The sequence below is a fragment of the Pangasianodon hypophthalmus genome, chromosome 8, assembly GCF_027358585.1.
Source record: "Pangasianodon hypophthalmus isolate fPanHyp1 chromosome 8, fPanHyp1.pri, whole genome shotgun sequence".
Taxonomy (NCBI): domain Eukaryota; kingdom Metazoa; phylum Chordata; class Actinopteri; order Siluriformes; family Pangasiidae; genus Pangasianodon; species Pangasianodon hypophthalmus.
Window position 1 is genome coordinate 1,413,070 of NC_069717.1, and position 17,500 is coordinate 1,430,569.

The window sequence follows — 17,500 nt, forward strand, 5'->3', positions numbered from 1 at the left end:
CATAAGTACTCACCCCTTTTAACGTCACATTTTGAACTAAAATGGACTTAACTGGGATTTTATATCATGAATCTACAATAAATAGGCTGTAATATGAGAACACGGACCCTGCTGTGAAGCACGGTGGTGGTAGCATCATACGTCATAATGTGATTTGAACAGCACACTTTAACACAGAGCTGGTGTTAAAACACTTTACTGAAATTAGTCGACGTATATATTCTCAGTAAAACGCACGTCAGGTTAGACATTAAGTTGAGGGCGGAGCCTTAGTGATGATGTCAGTCTTTCCGACGTGAGCTAGAAAGTTACGTGAGCACCAGTTATGTGATTTTTTGAGGACGGATCTATTCGACGACGTGCGTTAGAGACGATGTGATCAATAAAAGCGGAACCTTCTAAATGACACGTGTTAAGGGGGCGGAGTATTTTGTGATGCAATATATATTGTGATTGTGGGCGGAGCCTTCTTTTCAGACAGTGTGCTCTATAAGGGCGGAGACTTCCACATGACACAGTTTAAGGGGGTGGGTTATTGTGGGCGGAGCCTTTTTTCAGATGATTGGGGTTGTGGGTCGAGCCTTCAGTAAGACACAAGCGCTTTGGAGGCGGAGCCTTTATATAGGGGCGGAGACTACTTACAATTAAAAGGTAAAACCTATAAAGTACACGTCCGGCGCTTATACAACCACCGTACAAACTGCTAGTGTTCACTATTTAGTACACTAGCGTGTGGTTTGGGACGAGGCCACTAATTACCTTCTATGTATTTATTAGAATTAAGTTTATTATTTTTATTATTTCCAACAACAACGAGAACGAAAAAGCAACGAAACTTAATGAGGTTATGATGAGCTGTCATTTATTTTTCAGCACACAAACATACACATACACTCACACATAAACACACACACACACACACACACTGTAAGAAGAGCGACAATGACGTCTGGATGGAGAACACGAGTGTGTGGACACTGCTCTGGGACTCGCTGCTTTTCACACACACACACGCACACACACACACACACACATAAGCATGTTGGGAGGAGTGTGTGTTTCATTTCTCCATCCCACTCGTCCAAGTTATTCAGCTGTCTGACTGTTTCACTCACACTAATGTTGTCATGGTTTTGTTAAAATCTGTTAAATCTCAGTGCAGCTTTGCAGTTTGCGAGCACAATCTCTCTCTCTCTCTCTCTCTCTCTGTCTCCCTCTATCATTCCTTCTCTCTATATATCACTGTTCCTGTCTCTGGTAGTGATGTGTCATTCACAAAAGAGTCGGCTCACAACATTCACTTAAAAGAGCCGACTCGTTTTTGTGAATCTTTTTATTTTATTGTTTTTATTATTTTTATTTTTTGTAGATCTAAGCCATTCTGTTATTTGTGCAGTGTAATTTATTGACGTTGTCATAATTATTACTATTATTATTATTATGTTAAAAGAAAAAAACCCTTCTTACTGATCAAAATATCACAGAAGGTCAATGAATCATTTGGGAGCCGAAAAGAGTCGACTCTTAATGGTGAGCTGAGCCAAATGATTTGACTCACTGATTTGATTCGTGGATAGTGTGTGTTCTTGAAACATCCTGTTCCTCTTTATCTTCCTCTCATTTTTTTGTGTTCGTACACAACAACAATGTCAATCTCTCGAGGATGAACAGTCAGTGTGTGAAAAATGGCATTATGGGAAAAAAACAGATGTTTATGGACGTTTTAGAAGAACGTGTGTGCTATTTTTCTTCACAAGTCTAAAAATGAATCGTTTTTTTTTACAGTGTCATAAATGATCCATTGACACCGACCACCAAAGAGCTTCTCTGTTACCACGTACACACACACACACAAACACACACACACACACACGCTAGTTCTGTTGTCGCTGTGCCAGTGGTCGTGTCGCCTGCATGCTACTTCAATGTTTCCCTGTAAATAGATTTAACTTATTTTCTATAGGAATGATGGGTAATTTATTGTCTCGTTATTTATGGATAGAGCAGTATTATGATTAGCGACGGGACTCTGTCTCGTACGTGACGCTCTCGTGACTGTGGAAACGTCGACTCCTTCCATTCCACGTGCCAATTCATTACATAGGTCCCTGTTTTGCTGAAGGACGGAGACTCCTGCAACAACAAAGGAATTAATTACACTTGATTCACTGATTTCAAGCTGGATAACATTAGCTCTTCTAGTGTTAGCTAGCTAGCAAACATGGCGCTTGTTTTTCTTTCCTAGTGTTAAAACGAAACTCGTAAAATTATTCGTTTGATGTTGGGAAGTCTTATACACACAATATGTTTCACTGTTTCACTCATTAAAATGACTAAAAAGTATGATTATGATTATGATTAACTATTACGATAAACTAGCTTATCATCGAAGCTAGTAATTTACCTAATTTAACTAGTACAGACAACGAAAAAGTCGAGTAACCTTGGAAACAAAATGCGACCATCAAGAACGTCAGCATTTCCCTCAGAAGTGTTGATAAATGATGAAAGCAACCCAATTTTAAAGTAACATTTAACACTACGCAATATAAAACTTAGCCTGTTGTTAGCTAGCTAGTTAGCAAATCCTGGTTTAAACTACACAATGGTTAGCTTTTTTTAATGAATTTGGCTAGCTACTAGCTAACTCTAGCTACAGCTAGAGGAGTGAAATAATGTTACATGTTTTATCAGTGTGCTAAAATACAGTATTGCGATGTGAGAGTGTAAATATCGGCACACGACTTCATACATTCATAGATGTTTTGGTCACATGGTGAAGGAAGGCGTGATGAATATTCATGAGCGAACGGCGCCTGCTCACGCCGCATCGTTAACCTCCGAACGCGAGGGTCATTTTTGTACATTACATTTTTATACATCTACAAGCTCTGACATCGTGTGTGTTCTCACGCGGGGGGGGTGGGGTGGGGGGGTTGTAGGGGGCGGGGCATCCATCAGTGTCGGGTTGTGTGCACGCTAAACCCACGATGTTCCGTGCTTGTTGATATTTCTGCATCTTTTCTATCTCGATGTTGTGTCCGTTTCTTACTTTGCCGACTGTGACGATGATGTTCGTTAGCTAATCGATGGATAATATTAATAATAGATAGATAGATAAATAAAGCGTTGTGTGTTCGACGGAGAAGAAAAACTCGTCCTGCCGAGTCGTGTGTAAACGTGGAGTGAACTATGATGCTCGTAAACGATGCTCTTGTTTCTATTTCTGTACAACACTTTGGTGATGATGTCATAACTTGGTTTTATAAACCACGCCTATTTTTAAAACCTGCCTCCGGCTCTGAGTTTTTTATTTCAGCACACAGATCAAAGGACCTTAACTCAACTACACTCCTTCACTTACACCCTACTCTGTACACCCTACTCCCTACACCCTACTCCTTCCTCACTCCCTACTCCCTACACCCTATTCCCTCCTCACTCCCTACACCCTACTCACTCCCTACTGCCTACTCACTCCCTACACCCTACTCCCTACACCCTACTCCCTCCTCACTCCCTACACCCTACTCACTCCCTACTGCCTACTCACTCCCTACACCCTACTCCCTACACCCTACTCCCTACTCACTCCCTACACCCTACTCACTCCCTACACCCTACACTCTACTCACTCCCTACTCCCTCCCTACTCCCTACACCCTACTCACACCCTACTCCCTACACTCTACTCACTCTCTACACCCTACATTCTACTCACTCCCTACACCGTACTCACTCTCTACTCCGTACTCCCTACTCACTCCCTAAACCCTACTAACTCCTTACAGCTTACTCACTCCCTACTCCCTCCTCACTCCCTACATTCTACTCACTCTACTCACTCCCTACACCCTACTCACTCCCTACACGCAACTCACTTCCTACATCTTAATCATTCCCTACATCCTACACCCTACTCACTTCCTAGGGTGTAGGGAATGAGTAGTGTGTAGGGAGTGAATAAGATGTAGAGTATAGAGAGTGAGTAGTGTGTAGGGAATGAGTAGGGTGTAGGGAGTGAGTAGAGTGTAGAAAGTGAGTAGGGTATACAATGTAGGGAATGATTAGGATGTAGGAAGTGAGTAGTGTGTAGGGAGTGAGTAGGGTATATGGAGTTAATAGGGTGTAGGGAGAATGGAGTGAGGCGTGAGTAGGGAGTGAGTAAGGTGTAGGGAGTGAGTAGGGTGTAGGTAGGGTCACTTCCTACACCCTACTCCCTACACCCTACTCACACCTTACTTCCTACACACTACTCACTGCCAACACCCTACTCACTCCATTCTCCCTACACCCTATTCATTCCCTACACTCTACATCCTACTCACTCCCTATTACCTACTCACTACTCACTCCTCACTCCCTCCAGACTATTCGCTCCCTGCTCCCTATACCTTACTCACTCCCTACACCCCACTCACTCCTTACTCCCTACACCCTACTCACTCCCTACACCCTACTCCCTCCCTACTCCCTCACCCTACTCACTCCCTACACCCTACTCACTCCCTACACTCTACTCACTCCCTACTCCATCACCCTACTCACTCCCTATTCCCTATACCCTACACCCTATTCACACCCTATACCCTACTCACTCCCTACGCATTACACCCTGCTCACTCCTCACACCCTACACCCTACTCACTCCCTACACTCTACTCACTCCCTACAAATTACACCCTACTCACTCCCTAATCCCTACACCCTACTCACTCCTCACTCTCTCCAAACTACTCACTCCCTACACCCTACTCACTCCTTACTCCCTCCACTCTACACCCTATTCACTCCCTACACCCTACTCACTCCCTACACATTACACTCTACTCACTCCCTACAACCTATGTTTTACTCACTCCCTACACCCTACTCACTCCTCACTCTCTCCATACTACTCACTCCCTACACCCTACTCACTCCTTACTCCCTCCACTCTACTCCCTATTCACTCCCTACACCCTACTCACTCCTCACTCCCTCCAAACTACTCACTCCCTTCATCCTTCACCCTACTCACTCCTCACTCTCTCCAAACTACTCACTCCCTACATCCTTCACCCTACTCACTCCTTCATTTATACCCTACACTCTACTCACTTCCTACATCTTAATCATTCCCTACATCCTACACCCTACTCACTTCCTACACACTGCTCACTTCCTAGGGTGTAGGGAGTGACTGGGGGGTAGAGTGTAGGGAGTGAGTAGTGTGTATGGCGTGAGTAGAGTTTAGGGAGTGAGTAAGGTGTAGGGAGTAGTGAGAGAGTAAGATGTAGGTAGGGTCACTTCCTACACACTACTCACCCCCTAAACTCTACTCACGCCATACACACTACTCACTCCCTACACACTACTCACTCCCTACACTCAACTCACTTCCTACACTCAACTCACTTCCTACACCTGACAACCTTCTCACTCCCTCATTTACTAACTTCCTCCCTCTCTTCCCTCCTCATTCCCTCATTCACTCACTCATTCACTCACTCATTCACATACACCCTGCTCGGTCACTCTCCCACTCACACTCCTCACTAACTCACTACTTCACATTACTCCCTCCTTCCCATGTTTCCTCCTCCTTACTTTGCTCCCTCTCTCATTTCCTTCCTCCTTCTTTCAGAAACACACTTACACCCTTTTCACTCGCTACATCACTCACTACATCCTCTCACTTCTTTCTCCTTCTTTCTCCTTTCACTTACAAACCTGCTCATGTCCTTGCTCACCTTCATCCTTCATCCTCCCTCTTTCTATCACTCCCTCTTTCCTTCTCTTGCTTATTTATTCCCTTGGACAATTTCTTACTAGCTATTTTCTTCCCTTGATTCTTTCCTGAATTGCTAATCCCTTCTTCACTCCCTCGCTTCCTTCCTTTATTGCTCACTAGATCTTTGCCTTTCCTCCTCCTTTACACACCCCCTAGTTTCCTACCTCATCCTTCACTCCCTCCTTTCTTGTTTTTCTTCCTTACTTTGTCATTCACTACCTTATGTTTCCATGCACACTCCTTTTTTCTTTCTTTCCTCCCTCACTGTCGCTCCTTTACTCTCCTCTCTGGCTTCTTTCATCATTCATTCACATCTTCACTATCTTCTTTTATTCACTATTAGTTCCTTTTTCACTTTCCCACTTCCTTTCTCACTTCCTTTACTTTACTTCCTACTTCTTCTGAAAAAAACATCAAAGATCACATGGTTTTTAACTCAGTGTCCTACACAGAAAACCTTTTGTTTTGTAACTAAAGAACGAAATTGATTCTTCAAAACAAAGAAAAGATACATTTTTATTGTGTTTAAAATATTTCTGCATTACATGCAAAGCCCTGAAATGAGAGATATGCAGTAAATTTAGGTGTGTGAACAAAGTAAACAAGCTGGGTGCAAAAGTTTGCATCCCCCATAATTTCTGAGTCAAATCGAAAATACGAAAATACACCCTTATTTTTACGATTTATTTATGAAAAAAGTGTAAGTTTATCTGTCAGCAAGACAACAAACCTAAGCAACAGTGAAGTGGTCTGACTAGAGCTTCACCGAGACTTTATTTAGTCTTAGACGTGTAACAAAGATCGTAAACAAAGTCGTAAAGAACGAGGGGTCAGATGTTACACTGAGAGGATCAGGAAGAGAATGTAAATGAGGTTGGAGACAGTTATAAAGGTTATAAAGGTTATACATGTTATTAGAGGACATATACTGTACATAGTGAACATATACTGTATATATGACATTCAGAACAGGGAGGGGTGTCATTATTTTTACTATTAATATTTAATATTTTAATAATAGGTAAATATTACACAAATCGTAATAATGACTTCTGTTAAACCTGAGACATTAAATGCCTTGTTAATATAAATGAACAAATTAACATTTTTTGGTGTATTATATATTTTATTCAGCTATAATTAATAACAACAATTATTATTATTATACATGATGTATAAATAAATCTTTTGATTTATTATTATTATATGTATTTGTTACGTTATATGTTATTGTTTGTTATGTACATGTTATTATTATTATTATCATTATTATTATTATTATTATTATTACTTGTATAAAAATAAATATTATATTATTATTATATTTACTATAATTAATAATAATTATTATGTATTTTTTATACATACAACTTTATTCATACATACAACATAACATTAAATAACAGAAAATTCATATAATAAAATATTATTTTATTTTAAAATTTATGTATAAAAAACTACAGAAAATAAAATAACGAGAATCATATAATAAAATATTAATTTATTTTAACATTTATATTAAAAAACAACAAAATAAAATAACAGAAAATTCATATAATAAAATATTTTATTTTTAAATTTTTGTATTTAAGAAAACAGAAATTAAAATAACAGAAGAATAATATAATAAAATATTATTTCATTTTAAAATTTATACATACAAAAAAAACAGAAAATAAATTTTTTCTGGATTTATCATTTAAATATCATGTATCATTTGCATCTCTTTAACAAACAAACAAAGAAACAAATAAATAAATAAATATAAATAAATAAATTCCATTCATACGTTCAGATTCGGAGCAGCTCGGCAAGTTCCGCCTCGTTTCGCGCATGCGCACTTCGGCCCCCCGCGTCCCTCGAGCTCCTCCTCTCTCGCGCTCGTTCTCTTGCGTGCGCATGCGCAGTTCAAGTCGAAGTCGCGAGCGCCCTCCCTCCCCTTTCACCCGCGCGCTCAGCTGCGGCCAGATTTAAAGAGACAGTCACGGCTAGCTGCTAGTTTCTGCAATAATCCTAATAATAATTTAAAAACAGTAATAGTCTTCATGATAATGATTTCGCACCCGGAAATCTAGTTCAGTTATCTTTCGTGTTGGCTTGTTTGTGTGTAGTTAGAGCGGGTTTTTAAAGAGAAACGCAGCGATGCTTGTGTAGTTGAGTTGTGCTAGTTTTGTGCTGCCACTTGGCCAAGATTTTTCTTTCTTTCTTTCCTTATTTATTTATTTTTTTTCGCTCAGATATCTGGTACAGCAGAGATTCAAAAAGTGACCACGCAAAACTAGACTGATCTGGGTTTGATTTTGGTGGATCTGTCTCTCCTCCACACACAGAAAAAGAGAGAAAGAGAGAGAGAAAGAGAGAGAGAGAGAGGGAGTTAAACAGATAAAATAATCCGGGTTTGGTGTTTTGGTGGCTGCTGCTCTGAGCACAATGGCGAAAATTCAGGCTCACAGCAGCACCAAGCACATCAACCAGCTCCAGGACAAAGCCTTCAGCGCCCAGAAACACCAGCAGCACTTCCAGAAACTGAAGGTAAGTCGCACCAAAAACACACTTTTATTTCCCCTCCTCACTGCATACACCATTGTTGTGTTGCTGAGCCTCCAACCCCAGCTCCTCCTAGCTTTAGCATTAGCTTTAGCATTAGCATTAGTATTAGCTTCACCTCTCACTCCGCAGTCTCTTTATAACTTCACTCTTTGTGTTTCTTTTTTATTTATTTATTTATTTCAATTCAACAAACCTCTCATCACCACCTCACATCCAATTTACATTTAATATCAATAATAATAATAACAATAATAGGATCAGGTTAGCTTTATCCTAGCTCAGCTAACTCACTTTTCCTTCTTTCTTTCTTTCTTTCTTTCTTTCTTTCTTTCTTTCTTTCATTTCTGTAATAATAATTAAAAAAAAAAAACACACTGATCTTTTGTTCACTCTTTTGTTCACACACCGCTTTTTAGCTCTTCCTCTGGCTCTTCATCACCTCATTGATCTCTTTTCTCTGTCATTATTCTCACCGGTTTTAGCTGTTCGTCTGGGCTTTTATTAACATCAGCAGGAGAGACAGGAAACATCAACCTCATGTAGAGCGAGCTGTTCTTCTGTTTTAGCTGTTCTTCTGTTTTAGCTGTTCAACTCTTAGCTGTTCATGTGGGCTTTTAAGGTAAAGAGTTAGCTGGTTCAGCTGTTCGTCTGTTTGAGCTGTTCATCTGTTCGAGCTGTTCATTTTGGCTTTTAAGTGGAAAAGATCCAGTTAGCTGTTTTAGCTGTTCATTCAGACTTAGAATCCCTAAAAACTGTTCACTTTAGTTTCAGTAACATTGTGGATTTAGCTGTTCGTCTGGGCTTTTATTAACATCAGCAGGAGAAACAGGAAACCTATTAACCCCATGTAGTGCGAGCTGTTCGTCTGTTTTAGCTGTTCGTCTGTTTTAGCTGTTCATTTTGGCTTTTAAATAACAAAAAAGGGGGTTAGCTGTTTTAGCTCTTCACTCAAGCTTTTAAGAACTGATTTAATAACATGGCGGTTTTAGCTGTTCGTCTGGGCTTTTATTAACATTAGCAGGATTAATGGGAAACCTATTAAGCCATATAGTGCTGCTAGCTATTTCATCTGTTTTAGCTGTTGATCTGTTTAAGCTGTTCATTTTGGCTTTTAAGGGGAAAAAATCCAGTTAGCTGTTTTAGCTGTTCACTCAGGGTTTTAAGAACTGTTCACTGTAGTTTTAATAACATGGCGGTTTTAGCTGTTCATCTGGGCTTTTATTAACATCAGCAGGAGAAACAGGAAAACTATCAGCTCCATGTAGTGCTAGCTGTTCTTCTGTTTTAGCTGTTCATGTGGACTTTTAAGGTAAAGGGTTAGCTGGTTTAGCTGTTCATCTGTTCGAGCTGTTCGTCTGGTTCAGCTGTTCTTTTGGGCTTTTAAAGAACAACAAAGGCAGTTAGCTGTTTTAGCTGTTCACTCAGGCTTTTAAGAACCCTTTACACTGTTCACTTTAGTTTTAATAACATGGCGGTTTTAGCTGTTCGTCTGGGCTTTTATTAACATCAGCAGGAGTAGAAAAGCTATTGTATTTTTTGAAAAGCCATGTCGTGCTGGCTGTTCATCTGTTTTGACTGTTCATTTGGGCTTTTGGGGGGGGGGTAGCTGTTTTAGCTGTTCGCTGTTCATTTGGACGTATTCGATGTATTTTGACTAACATGTTTAGCTTTTCTTTTTTTTTTAAGCTGCTCACTTAAGTGTTAGCTGTTTTGACTGTTCACTGTAGGTTTAATAACACTGATGTTTTAGCTGTTCGTTTTCACTTGAGTTGTTGTTTGTCGTTTAGTAACGACGTTAGCAGATTTAGCTGCTCATTCGGACTTTAAGAAACTGTTTGTTTTAGTTTTACTAACACTGTTGGGTATTTAAGCTGTTCACTGCATGTTAAAAAAAAAAAGTTTTTAACTGTTCCAGCTGTTCACTTAAACATTTACCTCTTCCCTTTAGTTTTAATAACATCCTTGTCTGTTCATTTCAGCTGTAATCACACCAGGAGGAGGAACAGGGCCATGAAATGCTAGCAGTTAATCCATTTAGCTGTTCACTTTAGCTATAATTACAACGTTAGTTGTTTTAGCTGTTCATTTGTTCTTTAAAAATATCAGGAGCAGTATCTGTTAATCTAAACTGTCCATATTAGTCCATATTATCACCATTAGCTATTTTAGCTGTTCACTCTAGCTTTTTATAACGCTGACTAGTTTTAGCTGTTCACTCTAGCTTTTATAACGCTGACTAGCTTTAGCTGTTCACTCTAGTTTTTTATAACGCTGACTAGTTTTAGCTGTTCACTCTAGCTTTTTATAACGCTGACTAGCTTTAGCTGTTCACTCTAGCTTTTTATAACACTGACTAGTTTTAGCTGTTCACTCTAGCTTTTTATAACGCTGACTAGCTTTAGCTGTTCACTCTAGCTTTTATAACGCTGACTAGCTTTAGCTGTTCACTCTAGTTTTTTATAACGCTGACTAGTTTTAGCTGTTCACTCTAGCTTTTTATAACGCTGACTAGCTTTAGCTGTTCGCTCTAGCTTTTTATAACGCTGACTAGTTTTAGCTGTTCACTCTAGCTTTTATAGCGCTGACTAGCTTTAGCTGTTCACTCTAGCTTTTATAGCGCTGACTAGTTTTTGCTGTTCACTCTAGCTTTTATAACGCTGACTAGCTTTAGCTGTTCACTCTAGCTTTTTATAACGCTGACTAGTTTTAACTGTTCACTCTAGCTTTTATAACGCTGACTAGTTTTAGCTGTTCACTCTAGCTTTTATAACGCTGACTAGTTTTAGCTGTTCACTCTAGCTTTTATAACGCTGACTAGTTTTAGCTGTTCACTCTAGCTTTTATAACGCTGACTAGTTTTAACTGTTCACTCTAGCTTTTATAGCGCTGACTAGCTTTAACTGTTCACTCTAGCTTTTATAATGCTGACTAGCTTTAACTGTTCACTCTAGCTTTTATAACGCTGACTAGCTTTAACTGTTCACTCTAGCTTTTATAGCGCTGACTAGCTTTAACTGTTCACTCTAGCTTTTATAATGCTGACTAGCTTTAGCTGTTCACTCTAGCTTTTATAACGCTGACTAGCTTTAGCTGTTCACTCTAGCTTTTATAACGCTGACTATTAAATAACACCATTTGGAATGCCATTCACGCTTTAGCTGTTCATCTGAGCTTTAATAACACGGTTAACTCTTCGTTTAAGCTTCAGTTCACACCAGTAAGCTGGTGTTGGCTTTTTGTTTCAGTTTGATGAACACCGTTTTCACGTTTCAGTGTTTGTTTGAGATTAACATCATTAGCTGTTCATTAATTTAAAAAAAAAAAAAAAACAGTAGCAGGAAACCCTTTAAAGCCATTTAACATTAGCTTACCATGATTTAGCTGTTCACTTGGACACAAAAGCGTTTGAAACTCTGAACTCTGAAGACGACGTGTAAGGATCAGTATGATGTCTGATGCTCAGAGGTCTGATCTTACTATCGTGTTAAAAATGAAAAAAAAAAAACATCGCTAAAAAGTTCACGCTCGTCCTCTCTCCTTTCTGATTGGACGAACATCTGTAACCGTAATACCACGCTAATACCACATCAAGATTACTTCCTGTTTGTTAATAAGCTCGCTCTGTATGGGCTGTTCGGCTGTTCGGATACGCTCAAAATAACCGACAGACAGGAAGGACCGCCTCCTTGCTGCTGAGCTGATTTCTGATTGGTTAAAACAGACTGTGTTTAAAACGTTTAGTTGCTGATTGCAGTCTCGTGTTTTTTAGATCACGTTGTTATTAAAATTTGTTATTAAAATTAAAACAGACGAACAGCTGATTGTTTCCTTAAAGCACAAACGAACAGCTAAAATGGATAAGCAGATAACGTTACGTGAATTCTTACGATTTCGTGTTACCGCTCCTCTAGATTTTAAAGCCCAGATGAACAGTCGGAACTGCTAATGGTGTTGTTATAGCTAACGTGAACAGCTATAAGTGTTATTAATTAAAGTTAAAAAGAACAGCTAATTGTTTTCTTAATGTCTAAAATGAACAGCTAAAGTAGATTAAAAGATAATTTTACATGTATTAATAGGTAATTGATAGAAAAATTAAAAATTTCGATGTATCGCTGGACAGTCTGGCCCTTTTCGCCAATAAACGTGATGACAGGAAGCTGTCGTTTGACTCGCACTGCAGTCGACCAATCACAGGCTGTTGTTTTTGCGTGAACTAGAGGATACAGTAGCTACAATGCTAACTCTTCCTCTAGGCAAACACGTCATCGCTGTCCAGATTTGTTCAAATAACAAAAAAAGGTTTACGCTATTTTCTATTTACAGTTGGAGGAGCTAAACAAGGTTTACGCTATTTAATATTTACAGTGGGAGGAGCTAAACGAGGTTTACGCTATTTACAGTGGGAGGAGCTAAACGAGGTTTACGCTATTTACAGAGGGAGGAGCTAAACGAGGTTTACGCTATTTACAGAGGGAGGAGCTAAACGAGGTTTACGCCATTTACTATTTACAGCGGGAGGAGCTAAACGAGGTTTACGCCATTTACTATTTACAGCGGGAGGAGCTAAACGAGGTTTACACTATTTACAGCGGGAGGAGCTAAACGAGGTTTACATTATTTACAGTGGGAGGAGCTAAACGAGGTTTACATTATTTACAGTGGGAGGAGCTAAACGAGGTTTACATTATTTACAGCGGGAGGAGCTAAACGAGGTTTACATTATTTACAGCGGGAGGAGCTAAACTAGGTTTACGCTATTTACAGTGGGAGGAGCTAAACAAAGTTTACGCTATTTACAGTGGGAGGAGCTAAATGAGGTTTACGCTATTTACAGCGGGAGGAGCTAAACGAGGTTTACGCTATTTAGTATTTACAGTGGGAGGAGCTAAACAAGATCTGACACACCCACACAGTTCTGATCAGACGGAAACTGTTGAGAGTTTAACGATAATTAAAATTGTTTTTCCGTGATTATGCCGTATATCATCAATGATAATCGAATGCGGCTCTTATTGTGGTGTTTTTATTTATTTATTTATTTATTTATTTCTCCGCAGGTAGAAGATGCGTTATCGTACCTGGATCAGGTTAAAATCCGGTTTGCGAACGATCCCGGGATATACAACAAGTTCCTGGACATCATGAAGGAGTTTAAGTCTCAGAGGTGATGCGCAGACACACACCGTGTATCGATATCGTGATGTCTGAGATATCGTGGGTCTCGTGATGCGTCTTTTAAACGTTTATTATGTTTTTTTAATTTGTCTGTTAAGGTTTAAATATTTGAAATTATAAAACATTAATATTTTTTGTAGAGATTTTGAATCTCAAAAATCATAAAATGTTTAAATTTCCCTCCATTTTAGTTGAGTAATTTATTTTTATAGACGTTAAATAAACGATTGTTTGAACTCATACATTTACACATTAATTTTTAATCTTTGGCGACTGTTTCCTGATTGGTTGTTTATATAATCAATGCTTCCTGATTGGGTGTTTATATGAATAGTGTTTTCTGATTGGTTGTTTATATAATCAATGCTTCCTGATTGGATGTTTATATGAATAGTGTTTTCTGATTGGTTGTTTGAGTAATGCTTCCTGATTGGATGTTTATATGAGTAATGTTTTCTGATTGGTTGTTTATATAATCAATGCTTCTTGATTGGATGTTTATATGTGTAATGCTTTCTGATTGGTTGTTTATATAATTAATGCTTCCTGATTGGATGTTTATATGAATAGTGTTTTCTGATTGGTTGTTTGAGTAATGCTTCCTGATTGGATGTTTATATGTGTAATGCTTTTTGATTGGTTGTTTATATAATCAGTGCTTCTTGATTGGATGTTTATGAATAATGCTTCCTGATTGGATGTTTATATAATCAGTGCTTCCTGATTGGATGTTTATGAATAATGCTTCCTGATTGGATGTTTATATAATCAGTGCTTCCTGATTGGATGTTTATGAATAATGCTTCCTGATTGGATGTTTATATGATTAATGCTTTCTGATTGGTCGAGCTGACTTTGTGTTCCGCAGTATCGATACGCCAGGCGTAATAAACCGCGTGTCTCAGCTGTTCCACGGCCACCCGGACCTCGTGCTGGGCTTCAACGCCTTCCTGCCTCCCGGATATCGGATAGAAATCCCGAAAAACGGAATGGCCTTCCTGCAGTCGCCTTTCAGTCCGCAGGTAAATGACCTCAGGTAACCTCTTCCTGAGTAAAATACGTGTTTTCACGCAGCGTTGCGTTTGTTAACGTCCTGATCTCTTGATCTCTGCAGCAGGTTTCTCCCGGTAAAGCGAAGAGCGCCGAGTCGAGTTCAGCTCAGAGCGAGACGGTCGCGTCGCCTCAGAGCTCCTCGCCGTCATCGGGAGTCCCGCCGGAACCGCCCGGAAGACTTGCTCTGCCCCTGCCGAGCCAATCGCAGCCCGCCACGTCGTCGGCGTCCCCGCCTGCCTCGGAAGCGAGTCCCGTCGAGTTCGACAGCGCCATCAGCTACGTGAACAAGATCAAGAGCCGGTTCTTGGACCATCCGGAAATCTACAGGTCCTTCCTGGAAATCCTGCACACCTACCAGGTAGACGATGCGAGAGAGAGTGAGAGGGGGGCGGAGTCAGGCAGCGGTTTATAGATCGGAGGATCAGACAGACAGCGTGTGTGTGTGTGTGTGTGTGTGTGTGTGTGTGTGTGTTGCAGAAGGAGCAGCTGGAGCTGAAGGAGAACAGGAGCAGGACGAATACGGGGATGACGGAGGACGAGGTTTTTTCCAAAGTGGCGAGTCTGTTTAAAGGACAGGAGGACCTGCTGGCGGAGTTCGGACAGTTCCTCCCCGACGCCAAGAGATCGCTGGTGAGGAGAGAACGTCTTTAGAAACCTGTGTGTGTGTGTGTGTGTGTGTGTGTGTGTGTGTGTGTGGCTCCTAAGCAGGTGTGTTAATGCAGCCTTTGTTTTTGTGTGTGTGTGTGTTGCAGTTTACTAGCGGCTCTTTAACAGGCAAGGAGCAGGTGAAGAAGACGGACGAGGAGGAGTTAAACAAGCAGGGCAAGAAAAGGCCACGCCCACTTCTACTGCCTCACATGACGCCGCTGCTTAAGGTGTGACCCCGCCTCCTACACACCTGCTCTTTAACCTGGAAACCACCTGTATCTCGGTCCCCGTGTCATTACTTTGCCCATCTCTGTGTCTTTGTCTTTAGATCATCTCATTTCCTTTCCTTTTATCCTTCTTTCTTATCTCCTTCCTCCAGTAAACAAACACAGGACAAATCAACAGCGAACGTCTTTAAGATGCTGTACATGAACTGTCACTTTCCAACGTGCCATAATTACACATTTAATAAACACTAAAACAAAAATAAATAAATAAATAAATAAATAAAACATCATTGCATGTGTCCATCGCATCTCATTAATTATTACTAATCTTCAATTAGTGTTTTTTTTGTTTTTTAATTTTTTTTTTTTATGCTTCTGCTGCTAGTTTTCGAGATTCGAGTTAGCGAATATTATTAAATTGTGCAGTACAGATCATCTGTCCGTGCTTTACACACTTTACACATTTCTCTTTGACACCGCAGAAGAAAATGAAGTTCTCCTGCTCCAAAGACCAGTCTTTCGCGTCAGTTGGGAAGCACGGAGTTCTCCGCGAGTTCACGTTCTTTGATAAGGTAAACGTCGAGCGTCGCGGTTGCCGTGATCCGTCTGTTCGTTCCCTCTTCTCTTCGTCTCTCATGAGATTTCTCTACTCTTCCAGGTTCGGCGTTTGTTTAAGAGTCAGGAGGTGTACGAGAACTTCCTGCGCTGCATCGCCCTGTTTAACCAGGAGGTGGTGTCGGGAGCTGAGCTCCTGCAGCTCGTCACGCCGTTCCTCGGGTAAACGCGACGACCGCAATGCTTCATTTGTAGAATATTAATGATGATGACAATAAAATGCTTTTTTTTTTTTTAAATAAATGAGATGATTAAAGGTTGTGTGTGTGTGTGTGTGTTTGTGCTGCAGGAAGTTTCCAGAGCTGTACACCCAGTTTAAGTCGTTCCTCGGTGAGAAGGAGCTGTCACACTCTGTATCCGGCCTATCAGAGCGCTACATGGAAGGGGGCGGAGCCAGAGAGGTGGACTACGCCTCCTGTAAGAGACTTGGTTCGAGTTACAGAGCCTTGCCAAAAACGTACCAACAACCCAAGTGCAGCGGGAGAACGGCACTGTGTAAAGAGGTACACACACACACACACACACACACACACACGCTTCACATGAACCAATCAGAAGGCTGGTGTTGCTTGCCCCGCCCACATCGCTGGCATGAAAACCATGCAATCGCAACCTAGTGCGCTAACTCTAATAAGCGCTGTATAATGGTGTAGCAGAGAGAGCTGTCAGTCAAACCTGCTCATTAGAATATCAGGCCACGCCCACCTGAGGTTCTCTGGGCTGTGTTTCATTTCCAGAGCGACTCACTGGAGCACTTGCTCTTCCTTTCTGTGTGCGTGCAGGTGTTGAACGATACCTGGGTGTCCTTCCCGTCGTGGTCGGAGGACTCCACGTTCGTGAGCTCGAAGAAGACGCCGTACGAGGAGCAGCTACACCGCTGCGAGGACGAGAGGTTCGAGGTGAGATCCTGCGTCCGTGCGCAAGCTTCCACACGGGCTCTAGCATGAAGAGAGGAACTCGAGAGTCAACCGTGGAACGTTTAATTGATACCTGAGGGTGATGAGAGGAGAGAGGGAGGAAAGGAAGGAAGGAAGGATGGATGGATGAAAACATGATAGAGGAAGTGAAGGAATGAAGGAAGAAAGTATGAGGTGGAGGAAAGCTAAAAAAAAAAAAAAAGAAATGAAATGATGGAGAGATGAAAGGAAGAGATGACAAAAGTGATGGAGAGAATAGAGGTAAAAGAAAAGGATGAGGAAATAAAGTGATTGACAGATAATGATATAAAATGATGGACCTTTTTAAGAGATAAGGAGATGGAAGGAATAAAGAGATGGAGATGGATGGATAAGGGTGATGGACAGATAAGTGAAGGATGGATAAAGGTAGTGAAAGGCTAAAAGTAATGGGGGTATATAGAAATGGAGGGATAAAAGTGATGGACGGATAAAGCCGTGGATGGATATAAAAGAAGGAAGGATAGGCTGATGGATGGATAAGAGATGGATAAAGACGG

The 17,500-nt window shown here is 40.6% G+C and overlaps 2 protein-coding genes across 3 annotated transcripts in view; both read left to right on the forward strand.

Moving 5' to 3' along the window:
• The window catches only part of xpr1a (xenotropic and polytropic retrovirus receptor 1a), a 69,499-nt gene extending 66,207 nt beyond the window's left edge, over positions 1-3,292 (forward strand). The window contains exon 15 of the mRNA XM_034306566.2: positions 1-3,292. This exon is cut by the window's left edge and continues 845 nt beyond it. The gene's annotated coding sequence lies outside the window, so the exon portion shown is untranslated.
• A 4,403-nt stretch (positions 3,293-7,695) lies between these two features.
• Positions 7,696-17,500, forward strand: part of sin3b (SIN3 transcription regulator family member B) — a 24,339-nt gene continuing 14,534 nt past the window's right edge. Inside the window, exons 1-10 of one of the 2 annotated variants that reach the window (XM_053236223.1) lie at positions 7,696-8,305; positions 13,384-13,490; positions 14,370-14,523; positions 14,616-14,912; positions 15,032-15,184; positions 15,307-15,429; positions 15,912-16,001; positions 16,088-16,206; positions 16,334-16,547; positions 16,827-16,943. In XM_053236223.1, coding sequence (XP_053092198.1) covers positions 8,204-8,305; positions 13,384-13,490; positions 14,370-14,523; positions 14,616-14,912; positions 15,032-15,184; positions 15,307-15,429; positions 15,912-16,001; positions 16,088-16,206; positions 16,334-16,547; positions 16,827-16,943 — 1,476 coding nt within the window. In that variant the 5' untranslated portion in view covers positions 7,696-8,203. The remainder of the gene's footprint in view (positions 8,306-13,383; positions 13,491-14,369; positions 14,524-14,615; positions 14,913-15,031; positions 15,185-15,306; positions 15,430-15,911; positions 16,002-16,087; positions 16,207-16,333; positions 16,548-16,826; positions 16,944-17,500) is intronic. The other variant, XM_053236224.1, reaches the window with a different exon arrangement.